The sequence below is a fragment of the Eumetopias jubatus genome, unplaced genomic scaffold, assembly GCF_037043125.1.
Source record: "Eumetopias jubatus isolate StellerSeaLion01/CBP00866 unplaced genomic scaffold, mEumJub1_p1.0 scaffold_8, whole genome shotgun sequence".
In the NCBI taxonomy this organism is placed as follows: Eukaryota; Metazoa; Chordata; class Mammalia; order Carnivora; family Otariidae; genus Eumetopias; species Eumetopias jubatus.
Window position 1 is genome coordinate 77223180 of NW_028274814.1, and position 20984 is coordinate 77244163.

General features: G+C 50.3%; 1 protein-coding gene across 1 annotated transcript in view; it reads left to right on the forward strand.

Moving 5' to 3' along the window:
• Positions 1 to 20789, forward strand: part of PFKM (phosphofructokinase, muscle) — a 47288-nt gene extending 26499 nt beyond the window's left edge. Inside the window, exons 3-23 of the mRNA XM_028123099.2 lie at positions 5540 to 5613; positions 6449 to 6526; positions 7901 to 8090; positions 8317 to 8482; positions 10691 to 10735; positions 11176 to 11284; positions 11397 to 11492; positions 11722 to 11814; positions 12387 to 12512; positions 13674 to 13738; positions 14224 to 14293; positions 15039 to 15188; positions 15612 to 15682; positions 16045 to 16132; positions 16212 to 16364; positions 16832 to 16996; positions 18074 to 18135; positions 18369 to 18480; positions 19772 to 19871; positions 19949 to 20054; positions 20278 to 20789. Of these exons, the coding sequence (XP_027978900.1) occupies positions 5540 to 5613; positions 6449 to 6526; positions 7901 to 8090; positions 8317 to 8482; positions 10691 to 10735; positions 11176 to 11284; positions 11397 to 11492; positions 11722 to 11814; positions 12387 to 12512; positions 13674 to 13738; positions 14224 to 14293; positions 15039 to 15188; positions 15612 to 15682; positions 16045 to 16132; positions 16212 to 16364; positions 16832 to 16996; positions 18074 to 18135; positions 18369 to 18480; positions 19772 to 19871; positions 19949 to 20054; positions 20278 to 20422 (2264 nt within the window). The 3' untranslated portion in view covers positions 20423 to 20789. The remainder of the gene's footprint in view (positions 1 to 5539; positions 5614 to 6448; positions 6527 to 7900; positions 8091 to 8316; positions 8483 to 10690; positions 10736 to 11175; positions 11285 to 11396; positions 11493 to 11721; positions 11815 to 12386; positions 12513 to 13673; positions 13739 to 14223; positions 14294 to 15038; positions 15189 to 15611; positions 15683 to 16044; positions 16133 to 16211; positions 16365 to 16831; positions 16997 to 18073; positions 18136 to 18368; positions 18481 to 19771; positions 19872 to 19948; positions 20055 to 20277) is intronic.
• The last annotated feature ends 195 nt before the right edge of the window (positions 20790 to 20984 follow it).

A 20984-nucleotide genomic window follows, 5' to 3' on the forward strand; every position in this document is an offset into this window, starting at 1 on the left:
AAGGCTCATAAATAACAATAATCAAGTGTCCTTAGCCCAGGAGAACCCATGTATGTAATGAAATGCTAGGCCTTGGTAGGATTAACCAGGGAAGGTTAATGTACCTTCCCAGACAAGGTAGATTTCAAGAAACCGAACTCTTCATTGAATGGATTCTTGCTTCAACAGTGCCTGGTATGTAGTAAGTGCTAAATAAACGTATTCCTAATTAAATGCAAAGGGAATTATTGAGCACCTGTGTAGCGAGCAGGATGGTGGGCACTAAGGATACATCGATGAAAAGGTCACACGTCGTCTTTGCACTTATGATCCTTCTCATTAGTAAATCTAGACTTTAAATATGTTTTTAAACTAATGTTTATTGAGTTACACCTGTGGTATATACCATGAACACGAGAATGCTAGCACAAGGATGCTTAGGGAGGAGGGCAGAGAAGTCTGAGTTCAGGAGTGGCCAGATTAGGAATGTGCAGCCCTGCTTGAGGCTGACCCGGCTTCTCTTGCTTCTCTGTTCTCTCCTTGAAAGAATCCCTTGCTACATAAACTCTGAGTGTTGACCCTAAAACCTTGGTAGGGTGGCTTGTGAAATTGGATTAAGTGAAGCAAGAGCCTGCTAAAAATCCAAGGGAGGTATATGAAGTTAGGAAATTATGAAAAAGAAGGGCTCTCTGGCGAGGGAAGGAGGTAAAAGAAGAGAGCGAGAGAGAGACCTAGAATTTAACTTGGGTCTGAGAGCAGCAGAGCCCTTCCAGCTTCTGATCCTGAGCAGAGAAACCCTCTTTTTTTTTTTTTTAAAGATTTTATTTATTTATTTGACAGAGACAGCGAGAGAGGGAACACAAGCAGGGGGAGTGGGAGAGGGAGAAGCAGGCTTCCCGTGGAGCAGGGAGCCCGATGCGGGGCTCGATCCCAGGACCCCGGGATCATGACCTGAGCCGAAGGCAGACGCTTAACGACTGAGCCACCCAGGCGCCCCGAGAAACCCTCATTTTAGAGGGACTGTCACCTGCTTTAAGGGAAGATCGTCCTTCATGGAGGCAGGGGCTAACATAAGCTGATTTCTGGAGGGCCAGCTGGACTGAGGCCTGTGGGAGCCTGTGAGAGGCACAGTGTCCCGAGGGAAATATCCCACTGCAAGGCCACGTAACATCACAGGTGCATGGGAGTAGTTGGTACAGGATGAAAGTAAGAGAGGCAGAGAAGCAAAGCAGAAAACTCAAAGTAGAGCCGAGAGGTCCCAGCTGAAGGAGCAGCTCAAATACAGCAGATAGGTTTAATGATCTTTAGTTTTCCCGGGGAGAGGAGGACATAGAAATGATTTTTCCCCAGAGGCTGTGGGCCACTTGGGAGAGTGAGGTCAGGCTGTGTAAAATCCAGAGAAGCCACAGTTCTGTCACCCCCTGAGTTCAGCAAAGCTCATAACTTCTTAAAGTAGAAAGAGGCCAGAAAGCAGACAGCCTGAGCTCAGAAGCTGGGCTGAGTAGATACGAATCCTAATTCCTGCTTCAGCCCAGGAATGGCCCCAGCTCTGCTCAGTCATACCACATTTGGGCTTATGACATCGGCTTGTTTGCTGGAAAGGATTTCAGCCATCTGCTCTAGCCCTCTGTCTTCAGATGGGTGGTCCACTCTGAATGCCTGTTTATCCTGTTTGTAAAGGTTTTAAAGGTTTACAGGAACAGGGATTCGATGACCTCTCTGGATTGCTGTTCTAGGACTCATAATTTTGATTACATATGCAGAAGTGTAATTCAGATCTAACATTTATTTCTCATGTTGGAATTAAGGGATTTTTTTTTTCCTATTCAAAGTTCAGTTAAGGTAGAAAGAAACTTTTTAACATCTGCTTTCAAAAAGGTAGTGACCAACTCATTTATTAGTCTTTTTTGTCTCATGTCAAAGAGACCTGTCACCCGTAGTTCTCCCCAAAGCCTCTTCCCTGCAGGCTGTAATTAGAAACTCCAAATACATGCCTCTGATGTTCTCCAGAGCCCCTCTCCTGGCTGTACCCAGAATACCCCCTGGGTGGTGCCTGTAATCTTATCCTTCGTCTTGCTTCTAATAAGTCAGACAGCTGCAAACACAGGGTTATTTAGGGCATCGTGGAACAGCCAAGAAGATCCTGGCCAGGACTGGTCTGGGGCCAGAATAGGCCAGTAATGTTAAGTAGGAGAGCCCAAAGAATTACTGGGACTCCCTAGTAAAAGTTACGTATACATCCCAGCCTGTGATTTCTAGGGAACTGGGGGTTTGAGACGCACATAGAGGGGATGATGAAGGGAGCCCTGAAACTTGGTTCCTAGGGAAACAGCTGTCCACCTTAGAGGCAGGAAGGATGGCCTCTGGAGGTTGATAGGAATGAGGTAAGAAGGTAAAGGGAGGAGAGAAGAGAAAGAATCTTCTTTTCTTGTGGGATTTTTTTTTTCTGCCCCATGGATTTGGATATTTCCTACCCACCATCTGTTGTTTACTTTACACTTAAAACCTTTTAAGTCATTTGTTTTTCTTAAATCTTTTCTCCCCTACCCTTACTCAGTTTGGGAGTGGGAAACAGCATTCCAACCTATAAATTTCAGAAGAATGTTTTTTCCTTATTTCTTAAGATTACAGATTCATACTCCAGAACTCCAGGTATCCCATAGAGAATCCCACAGGCCTTTTCAAAGTCTAGAAAATAAATAAACAATAGTTTCATTTCTGTTCTGATCCTACTGACTTTATACCTCCTTCCCAAATCACTGATGACTTTGCATTGACTCTTTGTTCTTTTCATACACACAGACTTTTCCTAAAGCTTCTGAGAAGCCCCTTCCCGTCACAGATTTTTCCGTCTTGATCCATCCCTTCAATAGTCTAGACTTCTGGACTTCATGTGACTTTGCCTCAGGGGTGGTGGAAGTGAGCTTTGACATTAGTGCTCACCAGGGACTCTTGTAGGCAAGCCCAGTCTTCCAGTTCTTCCCAGAGATCAATTATCGGAAGCATTCAGCACTGTTCCGACTTCTTGAAACTGCCCCCTTTGGCTTCCAAGACATCACTAAGACCTGGTTTTCCTTCTGTCTTTCTTGCTGCTCCTCCTTAGTCTCCCTCCTGGATCCCGTTTTCCCCTACCCGTTCCTTCAGTATTAGTTTTCCTCTGCATTCCGTTCCTTGCCTTTCCCATTCAGATTCTACATATTCTCTTGAGACAGCTTCTTCCAAGTCCACGTGGATGTCCCGCAAGAACTTCAGGCTCAACGTCTCCCAATATGAATGTGTCATCCGCACCCCCACCTGCCTGACTCAAAACCTGCCTCCACTCAGTTAATCGCACCACTGTTGTACCCTGCGCCTGAGTCATTCCTGGGGCTTTTCCATCGTCCTCTCCCACACGTTGAAATCTAACCACATAGCTGTGCTTCTGCTTCCTAGGTGTCTCCTTGTCCAGTGTCTCTGTTTTGTCCCAAATGCCACTCTCCCAGTCCAGGCCCTCATCATTTTTGCCTAGGCTGCCAGATAGCCATCTCCTCCCAGCTTCCTCCGTGTTGCTGCCATGGTGATCCTTCTGATCTGCGCAGAGCATCGTGTCTCTCCACTCTCAAAATTCTTCGATGATTCTCCATCATTTGCGACTTTTTTGTCCTAGGTCACAGACCCCTTTAAGTATCAAATGAAAGCTGTGGACCTTCTCCCAAAGGAAATTCCCGTGCCCAGAAAACTTTTCATGCAGTTTCATGGGGTTCATGGATTTCCTGAAACCACCACCCGTGGATCCCCAGTCAAACCTTGGCCTACAGAATAAGAGCCACAGTTCCTCACGTGGCATGCGGCTGCCTGCCTACCTGTGTGGCTTCATCTTTCACTGCTTCTGTCTTCCTGTCTTACAGTTTATTCTTCATAGTACTGGATTTTTTAAAGATTTTATTTATTTGAGAGAGAGAGAGTGAGTGAGAGAGCACGAGCCAGGGGAGGGGCAGAGGGAGAGGGAGAAGCAGGCCCCCCACGGAGCAGGGAGCCCGATATGGGACTTGATCCCAGGACCCTGGGATCATGACCTGAGCCGAAGGCAGATGTTTAACCGACTGAGCCACCCAGGCGCCCATCTAAGGTTGTTTCTTGACTCTTGCCTTCGTTTGTGCTACTCTCCTGCCTAGAACACTCTCACCTAAAGTGTCCACCTTACAAAAAAGATTTATAAGGATATTGTCCTTTAGGTTTCAGGTCAAATGCTGTCATTTCTGTGTAACCTGTCCTGACTTCCTCCTGGAAGCTGAGATGCTCCTTCTCCTTGTTCCCACTGTGCTTTGTACGTACCTCCTTCATATGGATCCATGTTGTAACCATATATTCTTTGCAAGTCTTGAGGACCATTACCAAGTCCTTTATCTTCGTATCCCTAGACTATATCATTCACCACTGTTTCCCCAGTGCCTGTATAGTGCCTGGAGCATGGTAGGTATTCAGTAAATATTTGCTTAATGAGTGAATGGACCTTTGATTTGACTTGGCGTGCATAGCTCTCTATTACCAACCCCACTCCCACCTCCCCCCCAAAAACAGACATTCTGGTCTTTTTGATTCTGTTCCATTCCAGGTAGTAGTTCATGATGGATTTTAGTCTGCTGCTGCAGATTTTTCTAATTACTGGTTTCGCTAGTGCTCACTGATATATGATATTTCTCTAGGCAGGATTGAGGACCATAGGAATAGATTTTAGATTGAAACAACAACAACAAAAAAATGGACTGGCATATCTGGGGGAAGATAGTTAAAATGGTTCACAAGAAATTGATCTATCTTGGCTCTCAGATTCCTTGAGCATCACTGTGAGCCCCTCCTCCCATTACAAGGCAGGAGGGGGTTACCGGGATCGAGACCCAGGAATGTCTTCCATCTCTCACCGGGGAAGCTCTGCTTAATTTTCAGTTATCAGTAACATTGGTTCTAGCACGGGGGCCTTTATAGCTTCCACCGTGTGTTGTGTGTTGTGCAGGGTGGTTCCTCCACAGTACTCGTGGGAGAGACGGTTCTCGTCACTGTTTCCAGTAGCTACTGGAAAGGAATGATACTGCAGTAGGAGAAAGGGGAAAGGCTCTCCTCGCTGTTTTAGTCCTAATTAGTTTTAGTCCTAATTGTTTCTCCCAGTGGGGAGACTGGCTCTGTGACCATGACCTCTTTGAACCTCAGTTTCCAAATCTGTAAAACGGAGGTAGCTTCAGGGTTGTGGATAGGATTAAATGAGATGAGGTTTGACAAGCATTTAGCAGTGTCTAACACTACAGTAAGCATTCAAGATTATGATTCCCCGGATTGCCCTGGCAAGAAAGAGTCTTAGGAAAGATGGGATTTTGCGGGGGAAGGGAGAGGAATCAGGGGTATCTGGAGCTACATAAACACTGAACGTGGTAATTCAGTGTTAGTGGGAGGCCAGAAGACTTGGAGGAGAGGAGTATTCCAGATTCGGAGAAAAGCCTAAGAAAAGGACTGAGTCGTGTCTTGTAGTCCAGGCTGCTTTTCTGAGGACTAACCTCTCCCTGTCATCTTTCCTCCCTCCTTGCAGGTATGAATGCTGCTGTCAGGGCTGTGGTTCGAGTTGGTATCTTTACTGGTGCCCGTGTCTTCTTTGTCCATGAGGTTGGTTCTCTACTTTGTTCTCTGTCGTTCTTTCTCTGTTTTCTGCTCCTCCCTCCCCACTTCTTCTTTCCTCACCTCCCAGTTACATGCTATGTCTGCCCTGTCTCAGCTCCCAGTCTCCATGAGTGTCCCCCGCCACTTCTGTCTCCGATAATGACGGTGGGATCTAGGGGTCTGCAGACTCGGTCCTCATGGTGCCCAATTTAAAGGAAGAAGTAACTTTCTCTTCCCCTTACCTCCACCAAGGCAAAGCGAAAAGCTGAAATGAGTATTTCGCAGAAAATTTAGTATATCCAGAGATACAGCCTTTGGAGGGAAGAGCCTCCTCAGATTTCTGTAGCTTCCCGAACCTTCTGAGGCTCTAACTCCTCTTCCCTCCTCTCCCTTCCCCCCCCGTTCTTTGTCCACTCTTCCCTCTGTAAGGTGTATCTGCCTTCTCCCTAGTGCTATCTTTTCAAGTCCCACTTCTCTCCCACCTTCCCTCCCGCACCCTTCTCTTTTCCCTCTACTGTTACCAAAGCCATATGTTATGTAGTTCCCTGGGAAGCAGATTGGAACACTTGGGATGAGCCAGAAGGAAGAGGAATTAGGATGAAATATCAGGAAGGACATCCTGCCCTTTTGAGATTGTGAGAAACTAGAAGAGGGTATTGAAAAGTTGACGTCTTCTTCCTTGGGCCGTTAACTATGACAGTGTCATGGGCATCCAGGAATCAGTAATGGGAGAAGGTGAACTGATTCTCAGAGAACTTCTTCCCTGGGATCCTGTCTTAATCGTGGGGGGTTAGGGAGAACTGGCCAAGCAGAGGCTGAGTGGGTGTACTGTGCCCCGCAGGGTTACCAAGGCCTGGTGGATGGCGGAGATCAAATCAGGGAGGCCACCTGGGAGAGCGTTTCGATGATGCTGCAGCTGGTATGTCCCCGAGGACCCCTGTCCCATGTTTGTCCTGTCCTCGTTGCACCCCACTGTGGTTTGGCCTCACAGTTGCCCAAGTCCCCCCCACGTGGCTGGATGTGAAGGGTTCTATGACAAGAGAGATGCCACGATTGCCCTTTACTCTTTGACATCAGGAAAACATCACCCTGTTTTCCTAGGGTGGCTTGGGGACGGGAGTGTAGTCACAGGACAGTTTGCTCTTTATAGAAAGGTCATAGGCAAGACTTGAGGAGCTGGTGCGTTGGCAGGACCTGCTCTGGGGTCACGGGGAAGGTCTGGCCATGAAAATAACCTTACCAGAGGACTGGAGCCAGGGCCAGAGGTAGAGCCAAAATCTGCCAGTCCTCATGTGATGGTGATAAGGTCACCTGAAACCAGAGTGTTTAAGGGAGGAAGGAACCAACACAGCGCTTTCGAGTTTCCAAAAACACCCTAAGATTATGCTGATTGTATCCACAGCCCTTTGTGCTATACTTTCTCTAAGTCAAATACCTATTTTCTGATTTACCGAAAAATCTACAAATTACATTTGGATCCCCCATTCTTTACCTCGAGCCTCTAAAAATCCATGGGCAGAAATTTAGTGTGCAGTGCTTCATGAAGGTTCTTTTAGGCAATAGTGCCTGCTGTACAGTAGTCTGAGAATGAGCCAGAATTCTCCATCAATACTCCCAAAGGCATGGATGCCAGTAGTTTATATGATTTGTGAAAACCCTAAGTATACTTACCTCTCTTGGGGTATCTATAATTCCCTGGGGATACTCAGAGCTGTTTTTCCTTGTGAACACGTGGGTGGGTATTGTGTCTCCTTCCACTAGCACCCTAGCCTGAGGAGCAAAGAGGAAATTGGCAGTGCCTGGTTACAGTTAGAAATCAGTGAGTTCAAGAGGGGAAAACGTACTACCAAGCACATTGGGATGAACTCCTAAGAATAGTTTGGACGCAGTCTGATAAAGTCAGGTCGCTGGGGAGAGTTTCCAGGACCGAAGGCAGTGCTGTTTCTTACACTTCTAGGAACATGTGAAAGACAGCAAAAGCCAACAGCATGGATGTATTCCTTTGCTCTCCTTGAGGATAATCACTTTGATGACAAAGCCTTCAATGAAATGGGTTGATCTTAGACTTCCAAGAGGTGTAGCAGAATATAAGGAGTGACCCTGTGATAGCTCAGCCAGCATCATTTCTCTCTCCTTTAGAAAGGACAAATGACTCTTAAGGATGTCGGGGCACTGCCTAGAAAGGCACGTGGTTATGACAGCCCATCAGTGCTGGAATAGGGGGAATCTTAGCATGCTGTGCCCAAATTTGGCTGTGTCCTCTGGGGAGCTGACTTCTACCTCTTCCCCACAGGGAGGCACAGTCATTGGAAGTGCCCGGTGCAAGGACTTCCGGGACCGAGAGGGGCGACTGCGAGCTGCCCACAACCTGGTGAAGCATGGGATTACCAATCTGTGTGTCATTGGGGGTGATGGCAGCCTCACTGGGGCTGACACCTTCCGTTCTGAGTGGAGTGACTTACTGAATGACCTTCAGAAAGCGGGTGAGACGTTGTTGTCACGAGTGTGGTTTGTGCGCATGCACACACAGCCCTCTCCTCTCGTCGGAGGGAATCGTTACCCAGACACAAACAGGCAGCCTCTGCCCTCCTTGTTCTGCCATTGCTTTATGGTTCCCATTGGCTGCAGCCCCTTCTCTCCCCAGTCACCTGCTCTTTCGGCGTGCCGGGCACCTCACCCGGTGGCTCCTGGTTTGCTTCTCTTTGTCAGGTAAGATCACAGCAGAGGAGGCTACCAAGTCCAGCTACCTGAACATCGTGGGCTTGGTGGGCTCCATTGACAATGACTTCTGCGGCACCGATATGACCATCGGCACCGATTCCGCCCTGCACCGGATCATAGAGATCGTGGACGCCATCACCACTACTGCTCAGAGGTAAGGAGACAGCGTAGGAGGGTGGCCACTGGGACCAGCTAAAGGGCTGGCATCTAGAGAAGAGGAACGCATGGGAGCTGTAGACTCAAACGACCCATTTGCTGGGGGCCGGAACGCTGTTTTTGTTTTTTTTTTAATTTTATTTTATTATGTTACGTTAATCACCATACATTACATCATTAGTTTTTGATGTCGTGATCCATGATTCATTGTTTGCATATAACACCCAGTGCTCCATGCAGTACGTGCCCTCCTTAACACCCATCACCAGGCTAACCCATCCCCCCATCCCCCTCCCCTCTAGAACCCTCCGTTTGTTTTTCAGAGTCCATCGTCTCTCATGGTTCATCTCCCCCTCCGATTCCCCCCCTTCATTTTTCCCTTCCTACTATCTTGTTCTTTTTTTTTTTTAAAACATATAATGTATTATTTGTTTCAGAGGTACAGGTCTGTGATTCATCAGTCTCACACAATTCACAGAGCTCGCCATAGCACATACCCTCCCCAATGTCTATCACCCAGCCACCCCATCCCTCCCACCCCCTACCACTCCAGCAACCCTCAGTTTGTTTCCTGAGATTAAGAATTCCTCATATCAGTGAGGTCATATGATACATGTCTTTCTCTGATTGACTTATTTCACTCAGCATAATACCCTCTAGTTCCATCCATGTCGTTGCAAATGGCAAGATTTCGGGGGTTTTTTTGATGGCTGCATAATATTCCATTGTATATATATACCACATCTTCTTTATCCATTCATCTGTTGATGGACATCTTGGCTCAGACCCCATCAAAAAGGAGAATTATAGACCAATATCCCTGTTGAACATGGATACAAAAATTCTCACCAAAATACTAGCCAGTAGATCCCACCATACATTAAAAGGATTATTCACCACAACCAAGTGGGATTTATTCCAGGGCTGCAAGGTTGGTTCAACATCCGCAAATCAATCAATGTGATACACTACGTTAATAAAAGAAAGAACAAGAACCATATGATCCTCTCAATAGATGCAGAAAAAGCATTTGACAAAGTACAGCATCCTTTCTTGATCAAAACTCTTCAGGGTATAGTGATGGAGGGCACATACCTCAGTATCATAAAAGCCATCTACGAAAATCCCACAGCAAACATCATTCTCAATGGGAAAAAACTGAGAGCTTTCTCCCTGAGGTCAGGAACGCGGCAGGGATGTCCACTCTCACCACTGCTATTCAACATAGTATTAGGAGTCCTAGCCACAGCAATCAGACAACAAAAAGAAATCAAAGGCATCCAAATCGGCAAAGAAGAACTCAGACTCTCACTGTTTGCTGATGATATGATGTGGAAAACCCAAAAGACTCCACCCCAAAACTGCTAGACCTCATACAGGAATTCAGTAAAGTGGCAGGATATAAAATCAATGCACAGAAATCAGTGGCATTCCTATACACCAACAACAAGACAGAAGAGAGAGAAATTAAGGAGTCGATCCCATTTACAATTGCACCCAAAACCATCAGATACCTAGGAATAAATCTAACCCAAGAGGCAAAGAATCTGTACTCAGAAAACTATAAAATACTCATGAAAGAAACTGAGGAAGACATGGAACACTGTTTTTAACGAAGAGTTATCCCTAGAGCCCTGAAATTGCACTGCTGTCTAAATGCTATAGGTTTGCCTCTTGTCATTGTCTCGCCCACTGTCCACACTGTAGCTCTGAGGGCTTGAATACCCCTGGGGTTTCCCAAGTGATTAGTGTCCAACCTGAGACAAATCCAGGGAGCCCCAAACCTCAGCTCCCCTTTCAGCCGAGTCAGAGCGATCGTGGAGGCCGCCGCCGTCCCTGCTCAGAGTGTGAGAATGGGAGGACAGCAGGTAGCAGTTCGTCAGGGTAATCCTAGCGGATTCCAGGCCAGTCGAGTCCTGACTTCTTCACTTCACTTCCCTTCCCTCGCTCTCCTTCCCTTCCTGGGCCCCTCGCTCCCTGGAACAGAGCCCCAGGACTGACACGTTTTACTGCTGTGTTTTAGCCACCCTGTGGCCGACGTGTTTCCCCTGGAGTCTTCCTGGTCTCGCAGGAAGCCTGCTGGAAGGCCTAACAGCATAAATGCATCTCCCAGGGAGGTTTCATGGCCTGGATGTGGGTGGCGGCTTGATCTTGGCCAGAGGGACACTAGGACTATGTAAGCCCTCTCTCTGTCTCTCTCTTGCAGCCACCAGAGGACGTTTGTGTTAGAAGTGATGGGCCGGCACTGTGGGTAAGATCCCCATCTTGACTCACTGATTCTGTGGTACCAGCAATAGCCTTCTCTTCCCCAGAGAGTCCAGAGAGGTCTCCCAGGGGTAGCAGATCTGGAGGTGTACATGCTCCTCTGGGTGTGGCCCCTTCCCCTGCTTCCAGCGCCCCCCCCCCACCTACCTACACGTGCAGGTGTGTCACACTCCAGTGTGAAGGGACACACAGTGCTCTGAGATTAGAAGCCACTGTGGTAAGTGAACGTGACTAAAGGTGCTCTTCAGGGGCAGGATCCCACTGAGAGGCTGTCTCAATGGTGCGCTTACCCTCCCCTAAGAAGGAAACCACAGATCCTCAGACCTTCCACTGACTATGGGGACAGGCAAACAAAACCCACTGGGTACGGGTGAGGCTGTTGGTGGAGTGTGGCTCCTAGCGTGATGCTTCTGCCTCTCATCTCAGATACCTGGCCCTTGTCACCTCCCTCTCCTGTGGGGCTGACTGGGTTTTTATTCCTGAATGTCCACCAGATGATGACTGGGAGGAACATCTTTGTCGCCGGCTCAGCGAGGTACTGGCACTTTATTTTGCCCTTAAAAAAACCCTCGCCTGTTCCAATGATGCTGCCCTTCCCGTCCATCAGTTCCCCTCCATTGACCCTTCTTCTCTTTGCTCTCGACCAGACAAGGACCCGTGGTTCTCGTCTCAACATCATCATTGTGGCTGAGGGTGCGATCGACAAGAATGGGAAACCAATCACCTCCGAGGACATCAAGAACGTTAGTAGAATGAAGCCAGAGAGGCCTTGGACACCATCCCCCTTCCCTAGTGATTTCTGAGTCTCCCCTTAGTGCTTCTGCACATCTCTCCCCAAGTTTCCTGCCCCTGGGTGTCCAAGGCATCGTGACAAGATAAGAGGCTAAGCCATCGGGGCGTTATCTTAGTCTCTGCTTGTTTTTGGTCTTTGACTCTGTATCCCTCTCCCTGTCCCTCTTTTGGTCTCTTCAGCTGGTGGTAAAGCGTCTGGGATATGACACTCGGGTCACTGTCTTGGGGCATGTGCAGCGGGGTGGGACACCGTCAGCCTTTGACCGAATCCTGGTGAGTCGTGGGGTCCCGGGGCCCTGGCGTCTTAGAACCTGTAGTCCACAGAACTGCGCTTCACCATGACAGGGGTGCACCCCGCTGACCATGCTGCCCGCCCGCAGCCTCTGGATGGCACTGGGCCTTGACCCATTCTCGTTCTGTTGCAAAAACTGATGGGGAACTCTATGCTCCCCAAACGGTGAGCTCTCAGATCTCCACTTTGAGCATTAATAACATTATTAAGATCTAACTTCAGACACTCAGATTGAACCCTCTTATCCTACTTTCATTGGAAGAGAGAGGCCATACTCTTCCTTATTTTATCAGTGAGAAGGGAATATTATTAAGCGTCGGTAACCTCCTTGATTACTACAGTGGACATATTCCCCTGAACCAAATAGAATGGCAAGAGGATGAGGAATCATCAAGCTTAGATGAAATCTGAGTAGGGAGGTAAAGCCCAGTGAGTTCTTGACTATAGTCCTCAAATATGCGGCTCAACCCTGTGATCTGGAAGGGCCTCGAATGCCCTGACTCTCCAGGCTGAGTCCTGAACCAGACTGTCTTTGCCCCCTTGGCTCCTGCAGGGCAGCAGGATGGGTGTGGAAGCCGTGATGGCGCTTTTGGAGGGGACCCCGGACACCCCAGCCTGTGTGGTGAGCCTGTCTGGGAACCAGGCTGTGCGCCTGCCCCTCATGGAGTGTGTCCAGGTGGTAAGTACTGACCTCCGCTCCACTTCCTAACAGTCCCAAGCCTGTCTTGGAGCTGGAGCTTAGAGGGAAAGAGACCCACTTCCAGGGCCACTGGAATAGGAGCAGATGGGAAGGCAGCATGGTGTAGTGAGAGTCAGCTGGGGGAGGAGTATATAGTAGGCTTTGCATGGGAGCTGTCTCCTCTCTGAGCCTCAGCGTCCCCATCTGTAAGTGTTCCTAAGGAACGTGAGAGATGCTACATCCTACCGAGTGATGAGACCCCGTATCGCACAATATCCAACCTCAACTGCTTTCGCCACATCTTTGTTGGAAGAGAAATGCAGTATCTCTCTGATTATTAAAAGCAGGGATATTATTAAGGTCTGGCTGGCTAGCTTATATGTTTCTATGGTTTCCACCTTGAACGTGTTTCTCTGAACCAACATGAGGTTTCTAACGCTCACCCTGAGGGCCGTTAGAAGGAGTGGTGGGAAGCTTTGTAAAGGGTCTGATGCAGGACCTGGAAAACACTGAGTGCTCAGGGGAAGGTGGCTCTTATATGAAGGAATCCCTCCTCCGCTTACCACCGAGCAGACATTGCAGCTGGGAGCTAAGGGGTCTGGCCGATTCTCAGGGCTGGTCCGCGTGCGCAGGGCCCGCTTCTCTCTGAGCCTTGGGGAGTCCCAGCAACTTGCAGCACAGACAAGCTCCAGCCTTGCTTGGAACTGTGTCTCCAAAAGCCCAAAAGCGAAAGTACTGGCTCACGGAGAAGAAATCAGTAGCTGGGAAACACCCGGCGAGGATTAACCTTTCTTCCTGACTGGGCTGTCTGGGGGATCCTCTTCATTTCCTCAGTTTAGAGGCCACCTTGAGGTTGCGGCCATGGGCATGGGATGGAGGCGGAGGCTATTCTGTCTATGAGCACTCCTCCACTCTGCCTGTGTTCTAGTAAGTAGAGCATTGAATCATCTCCTTCCTTTTGCTGCTCATTACTCCCCAAATTAAGGAAACACAAAGATACTTCTTTCTGTGAAAGTTCAGGGAGCTCAGAACAGGTGGGGCACCTGGCGGGCAGGATCCAGCCGTAAGTGAGGAGACGGGCAGAATCTTCCCATGGCGTAGAAATCCAGCTGCGTAGAGCCCTGCCCCGTCATCCTGATTCTCGCTGTGCTCCTCCCTCAGACCAAGGATGTGACCACGGCCATGAACGACAGGAAATTCGACGAAGCCATGAAGCTGCGAGGCCGGTGAGGGAATGACCAGAAGCTCACTAGCTACAGAAATCAGATACGGGAATGAAGCAAAGGAAAAAAAAAAGGGACATAGCTTCAGACCCAAAATAGGAGTTTCTGCCTCCTCTTTTTATTGTCTCTGCAACAGGGTCTTCCCCAGGGGAATGGGTTGTGAGGGGACCAGGAGGAACAGTCCGTCGCAGGGACACTCTCCCGGGGACTGGCCTTCCGTCATCTGGTGTTTCTATGTGTGGATTCCAGCTAGGGCTTCCGTTTCTCTAGGCCAAGGGCAGCGTCTCCTGCTGAGCGCAGGGCCCGGGAGAAGAGCACCCAGGGAGGGATGGACTGATGGGCGGCCCCCGTCAGCCCCTGCTTTGTCCCAGTTACTCTCCGAGATTTGCCCTGTGGAACTTCACACAGCGAGCAAAACCCCAGGCCTCCTTGGCTGCTGGCATGGGGAGTGGCCTGGAGACACCCGACTCTCTCTCTGCTTTTTACAGGAGTTTCATGAACAACTGGGAGGTATACAAGCTTCTGGCTCATGTCAGACCCCCAGTCTCGAAGGCGCCGGTGAGTTCTCTGCCTTTGACCCTCTCCTTCTCTCAGTCTCCCCGTCTGAAGCGCTTTCTCCGCTCCACGCAACTTACTGCCTGGCCACTTTGCTTGCCCCCCTGTCATCTTCGGTACCGAGTCCCTGACCCTACCAAGAACTCTCTCAGCCACCCACGATACCAGCCCCATGTTCTTAGTGTACCCTGGGCGTCTCGAACCCAAGACCCACATCCACTTTAGGACTGACAAGGTAGGTTTTTGTATTATTTCCCCTGGGCAAATCCGGGAATAAACCACTTCTGAGTGTACTTAAGCCACTTCCTCGTTGCAGTGGTGGTTCTCAGTATTCAGTGTATATCAGCATTATGTGGGCTGCTCATTAAACATGCAGATTGCTGGATCCTTCCCACAGAGAGGATTTAGATCCGGGCAGGGGCCAGGAATATGCAGGTTTAATGGCATAAAGATCAAGTGGTCCAAGGATCATGCTTTGGAAATGCTGCTCTGGAAGGTCTCATTCGTTATGTAATGAATGATGTCCGGGATCAGGGACGGCAGCCTTGCTTATTGATTTGTGGAGTTTTGCTTCCATAGTAGAGGGAGCAGGCTGCGCCGGCATTCCTCTGTTGTCCAGAGGCACATGTCCTGCTCCTAGGACCACCAGGGACCCAGAGTTGGGCTTCCATGACTGATATCCCCTTCCCTCTGCGGGGGTTTCTGTGCCCGTGTCTTCCCTGCTCCCTGTCCGCTTCCTGCCCCCCAGGGTAGCACGCACACCGTGGCCGTGATGAACGTGGGGGCCCCGGCTGCAGGCATGAATGCTGCTGTGCGCTCCACTGTGAGAATTGGCCTCATCCAAGGCAACCGGGTGCTGGTTGTGCACGACGGCTTCGAGGGCCTGGCCAGGGGTCAGGTACGGGGACTAAAGGGACGGAGGGCACATAATCTGGGGCCGAGGAGCGGGCGTGGGGAGGGTAAGCGTAGCAGGGGTGTCCGTTCTCTTTCTTTCTGTTGTCCTCCACCTTGCTTTCCTCCCAGGGTGTGAGCAGAAGTAAATACTTAAGTTTTAGGGCAATATGAACAGGCAGGAGCCGCTAAGACGAACGATTTGCAGGCAACAGACCTTATTTCTCTCTCTCCCAAAGCTCACTGCGGCGCCTGGCATAAGTGGGCGCTTAATATTTGTGAACGAACAATAAGGGTGGAGGAAATTCTTTGAGGTGGGGAAAAGCCGATGCCTGGTGTTCCTCCGCCAACCAGGGGGTGTCAGGGTGGGCACAGAACTCAGGAAGTGGTGTCAGTCCACAGTGCACACGCGTGTGACCTTTTCCTGCAGATCGAGGAAGCTGGCTGGAGCTATGTGGGGGGCTGGACTGGCCAAGGCGGTTCCAAACTTGGGACGAAAAGGTAAGGGGCATCATAGGAGCACTTCCTCCTCGTCACCCCTAAAGATGTCCCTTGAGTATGGGTGTCAGTTCATTCGGTCAGCATCTACACTGCCGTAGCCTGGAACTTTGGTCCCCAAGTTCACAGTTGCCTCAGTGGGGGCAGGCGTGCCCATCCAGACATCTTTTAGCAGCTCTGGCAATTTAAAGCCCCAGGGTGGGCCGTTGGACAGTGGCGAGAGGTGGCCTAGGGAAGGGGCCACAGGCCAAAACATTATACATAAAGCACCTTCTAATTCTGGCTTTTCTCTCCCTCAATTTTGCTGTCCCTTCTCCAAATTCCATTGCCCCATCGCCCACCCCTGCCCCACCCCGTTCAACTAGGACTCTCCCCAAGAAGAGCTTTGAGCAGATCAGTGCCAACATCACTAAGTTTAACATTCAGGGCCTTGTCATCATCGGGGGCTTTGAGGTGAGTGCCCTCCCCTCCCCTCCCCTCCGGCCCCCCCCTTTCCCTTTCCCCTCATTGCTGCCCTCGCGGCTCTTCTCAGGCTTACACTGGGGGCCTGGAACTGATGGAGGGCAGGAAGCAGTTTGACGAGCTGTGCATCCCGTTTGTGGTCATCCCTGCTACGGTCTCCAACAACGTCCCCGGCTCGGACTTCAGCGTGGGGGCTGACACAGCCCTCAACACCATCTGCACGGTGAGAGCCCACCACCACCACCCCCTCCCAGGCTTCTGGCCAGGACTGTAGTCCCTGGACTGCGTGTGCTCCTGGAAAGTGAGCTACTTTTTTGGTACCAACCAAGCGAAGTGCTTCTCGAAGCGCGGGCCTTTACACGGGCCTTATTGGTCCCCACGTGTGGGGCTCATTCTCACCTGCGAGTCCCCAACCTAGAAAGGCGCCAGTACTCTGCATACCAGATGGTTTCTTCTTCCTGAGGGCCTGTGGCCTAATTTCCCCACCCTGAGCAATGGAAAGGATGCGGACAACTTCCTTCCGGGGAGAGGAGCCCCACAGCCTGGGTGGCCAATGTGCCTGCCATCCCTGAAGGCCGGCCGGCCTGGGGACGAGAGCATTCCAGAGTTGGGTTGTTGCGAGGGCCAGAGAAGTGACAAGAAGCAGGCCCCAGGCCCCGTGTCTCTAGCTGTGACCCACTGTCTCTGCAGACCTGTGACCGCATCAAGCAGTCAGCCGCGGGCACCAAGCGGCGGGTGTTCATCATTGAGACCATGGGCGGCTACTGCGGCTACCTGGCCACCATGGCGGGCCTGGCAGCCGGGGCTGACGCTGCCTACATTTTTGAGGAGCCCTTCACCATTCGGGACCTGCAGGTAGATGGCCACCCCAGGCCTGTGACATAGCTCTGCCCTGTCCCCGTCTGTCCCCACTGCTCCCCGCCCCGCCCCCCCCCCCCCCCCCCGCGGCAACCTGAGCTGGAAGAGCTCAAGACGAGGACAGCTGCTGGGTGTGGGGGCCCGCGAGGAGGTGGGAGAGGGCAGCGCGCGGGCATTTCCGGGTAACCTCACATGGGCGCCCTCAGCGCCGGCTCTCGGGGGCATCTGTTTTGAAGGATGGCGTAGTGCTAAGTCCTGCCCGTGTATTTTTGCATTTTGTCTTCAAAACCGATGTGCAAGGGAGAGATTATCTCCATGTTACAGACGAGAAAGATTTAGAGAGGTTAAAAGCCTTTTCTAAACTTGCAGGTGAGTAGGTGGTTTAACTAACAGAAAGTCAGTCTTTCTACGGCATCATGCCACCCCTCCGGACTTCCCCTGTTATCAGACTCTTCTCGTTCCATTCCCTATCACGGGGGTCGGGGGGGGGGGGCTCGGACTCCTGTTCCAGAGGGACCGTATGATCCTAATTTTCCAAGATCTCAGTTCACTGGAGGAAAGAAAGGCCACAAAGTGGAGGGGCAGCAGGCGGAGGGACCTCCCCAATCCAAGAACCCAGCCGGCCCCTGCCAGGAATGGAGGTGGGAGTCTTCCTCCTTTACCCCAACTCAAAGCCCAGAGGAAGGGACTGGTTCCTCCCAGGTGAATCACTGCTGCGCACACAAGCAAACCATTTAAAGCCCGACGCTGAGAGCAAGGGTCAGCCCTCTGAGGGAAGAGAACCAGAAACCCCTGGAAAAAGGGACATTGGGAGCGGGGGCAAGGTGAAAACCGGCAGTTGCCACAGCTGTCTCTGACGGGCCCTCTTCCAGTTTTGCCTGTCTCGTCTGCAGTCTTCGGTTACATTTCAGTCTGCCCTGAACTTCTTACAGGGATGAGGCACGGGACTGTAAACGGCTCTCTTCCATGTCCCTCTCCCCTTCTGGAGAGGCCTGCTGGGGAACGAGAGAGCTGTGCACCTGCCCAGCCTCATCCACCCCCTGCCGGGCTGAGGCTTTACTCTCTTGTTTTCAGGCAAATGTGGAACATCTGGTGCAAAAGATGAAAACGACCGTGAAGAGGGGCTTGGTGTTAAGGTACCTCATCCACGGCTTGTTCCTAAGTGAAGAGAAGAACTAGGCTCTGGCTCTAGCCCACAGAATGGATCCATCCGGGACACCCTGAGGAATCTGGATACAAAGGGAGAGAACCTGAGCCATGGGAGGGAAGAGATAGGAAAGGGAAGAATAAAGCTTACCAAAGCGGAAAAGGGTTGGGAGGGAAGGGGGGGACAACCGAAAGTCACAGGCTTTCGGTCTCTACTTGGCAGGAATGAGAAGTGCAATGAGAACTATACCACTGACTTCATTTTCAACCTATACTCTGAGGAGGGGAAGGGCATCTTTGACAGCAGGAAGAATGTGCTCGGCCACATGCAGCAGGTAGGGAAGATGCCCCCGTCATGCCCGTCACCAGATGGCCATACCCCCAGTAGCCACTGGGTCTCCCGCTGGCCTCCAATCTGCCGGAGCATGAGCCTGCAATCTTGTACTGTCATACAATCTAAACATCTTTACTCTGGAAATGGCCTTAGAGATTATGTGGTCCATCCTCTTCACGTAGGGCAGGGTTTCTCAGCCTTGGCACCATTGCTCTTTGGGGCTGGATAAGTCTTTGTTGCGGGGGGCCGTTCTGTGCATGGTGGGCTGCTTTAGCAACATCCCCGGACTCTACGCACTAGAGGCCAGTAGCACCTCCCTCCCGAGTTGTAACAACTAAAAAAAATGTCTTCAGACATTGTCAGAAGTCCCCGGGGAGGCAAAATCATCTCCAGCTGAGAACCACTAGTTCAGATGAAGAAAACGAGGCCCAAGAGAGGAGAGATAATTTTTTCAGGGCCACTCATCAAGCCCAGGCGAGAGCCAGGGCTCTTCCCACCGCACCATACCGCCTTCCATAAGGAACCTGGGCAATGAGTACAGACACCTTGCGGGTATTGGGCTCCAGCCCCATGAACTGGGGTTTCCGGGGGAAACTAATTCCTTTCTACCATCCACATTCGATCCGCACCTCCAGTGGGCCTCGCTCACAGATGGTCTTAGGCCTAGTGGTCTTAGGCCTCCCCATCCCCAGCGTCTCCAGCTGATCCTGCCCAAGTATGGACCTTTGACCTTTGTCTACTCACATATGAATTCCCAGTATCTCAAGTCTGAAGGAGCTTATTAGTCCCTGCAGGGATGGGGTACAATTGGATAAAGTATGACGATCTATTCCCCACTTCCCACCTACTTTCTCTTAGTTCAGAGAAAATCTACATGATTCATATTATTCTGAGGTGCTACCAAGGCCATCCATATTGGTTCGCAAGGAACACTCCTGTGTCCCTGATGGTGGCGACTGACAAAAGCTGCTAGGCTGAAGAGGGGCAGGAAGTGACTGAGTGGCCAGACTAGAAGTAAACAACAGGATCTGGCAGCTGTGGGGCTAGAAGGGGCAGTTGTGAGACCAGTTACCCCCTTGTCTAATTAGTTACTCTTACACCTGATAAGTGGCCAAATATGCTGTGCCAACTCACCCTGGTTCGCAGCACTGTCAGGATTTCCTTTCAGAGTTAGGATTTCTGTTTCTGGCTGTAAACCTGGGGCCTTTTCTTTCCTTTTTCTCTGTATGTTCAGATACCTCTGCCACTTCATTAGAGTCTTTCCCTCTGTAATTTTAAGACTCTTTTTTCAGGGGGGAAGCCCAACTCCATTTGACAGGAATTTTGCCACTAAGATGGGCGCCAAGGCTATGAACTGGATGTCCGGCAAAATCAAAGAGAGTTACCGTAATGGTAGGTGGGGCAAGAGGGTAAGCCCCCTCCAGAGAGGTTGGCTCCCCGTTATTGAAGCTTACTGACATTTATTGCAGGGAGGATCTTTGCCAATACGCCAGACTCGGGCTGTGTTCTGGGGATGCGTAAGAGGGCTCTGGTCTTTCAACCAGTGACTGAGCTGAAGGACCAGACGGATTTTGAGTGAGTACATCTACTTCCCTGGTAGCGTCAGGATCTCTTCCCAACCTGTTCGCTGTCTTCACTCCTTTTATCTTAGGACTAACGCCTGTAGTTGAACCTCTTTCAGATCTTAGCCCTTGCCCTAAAATCCAGCCTCTTCTACTCAACTTCTTTCCATCAGCTTTTGATAGAAGTCATTTGGGTGTTAGAAGGTGAAATCATCATCTATCTCATTTCTCTGTAGGCACCGTATCCCCAAGGAACAGTGGTGGCTGAAGCTGAGGCCCATCCTCAAAATCTTAGCCAAGTACGAGATTGACTTGGACACCTCAGAGCATGCCCACCTGGAGCACATCACTCGGAAGCGATCTGGAGAAACTTCTATCTAACCCTCTTTGGAGTGAGGGTCATGGATTGTCTGATCATGGTCAGCTCACCCCCTGACAGACCCAAGTCCATGTATTCCCAAGTGTTTTAGCGCATTTTTCTTTAGGTTTCCTTTTATTCTGCAACTGTAGCCATGACCAGCTCTGGCCAGGGAGCTGGGGCAATAGGCAGTGAGTAGAAGCCACCTTTAGGTAGAATTTATCATGACTTCTACCCCAGCTTCATCTGTCACACAAGAAGACTGGGCTCCTCTAGGGCTACTGCTAGATTTCAGCTACTCGGTTAGAATTTTCCTAAAAATAAGCTGTATTTATTTCTTTGTGATAACAAAGTCTTGGTTCCTCTACTACTTTTACTGCAGTGACAGACAATAGCTACACTAATAAATGCCAACTGGTCACTGTGCTTTTGGTTCTCCTGTTGTCACTTGCACAAGTAGATGTCGTACTGTCAGCCCTAAGGACCAGACTCTGCTCAGACACTTGGGAAGATGCAGCCCACACAATCACCCCATGTACTTCTCTCCACCTCCTGGCTTATTTCCCGCAGCAACTCTTGGCTCTG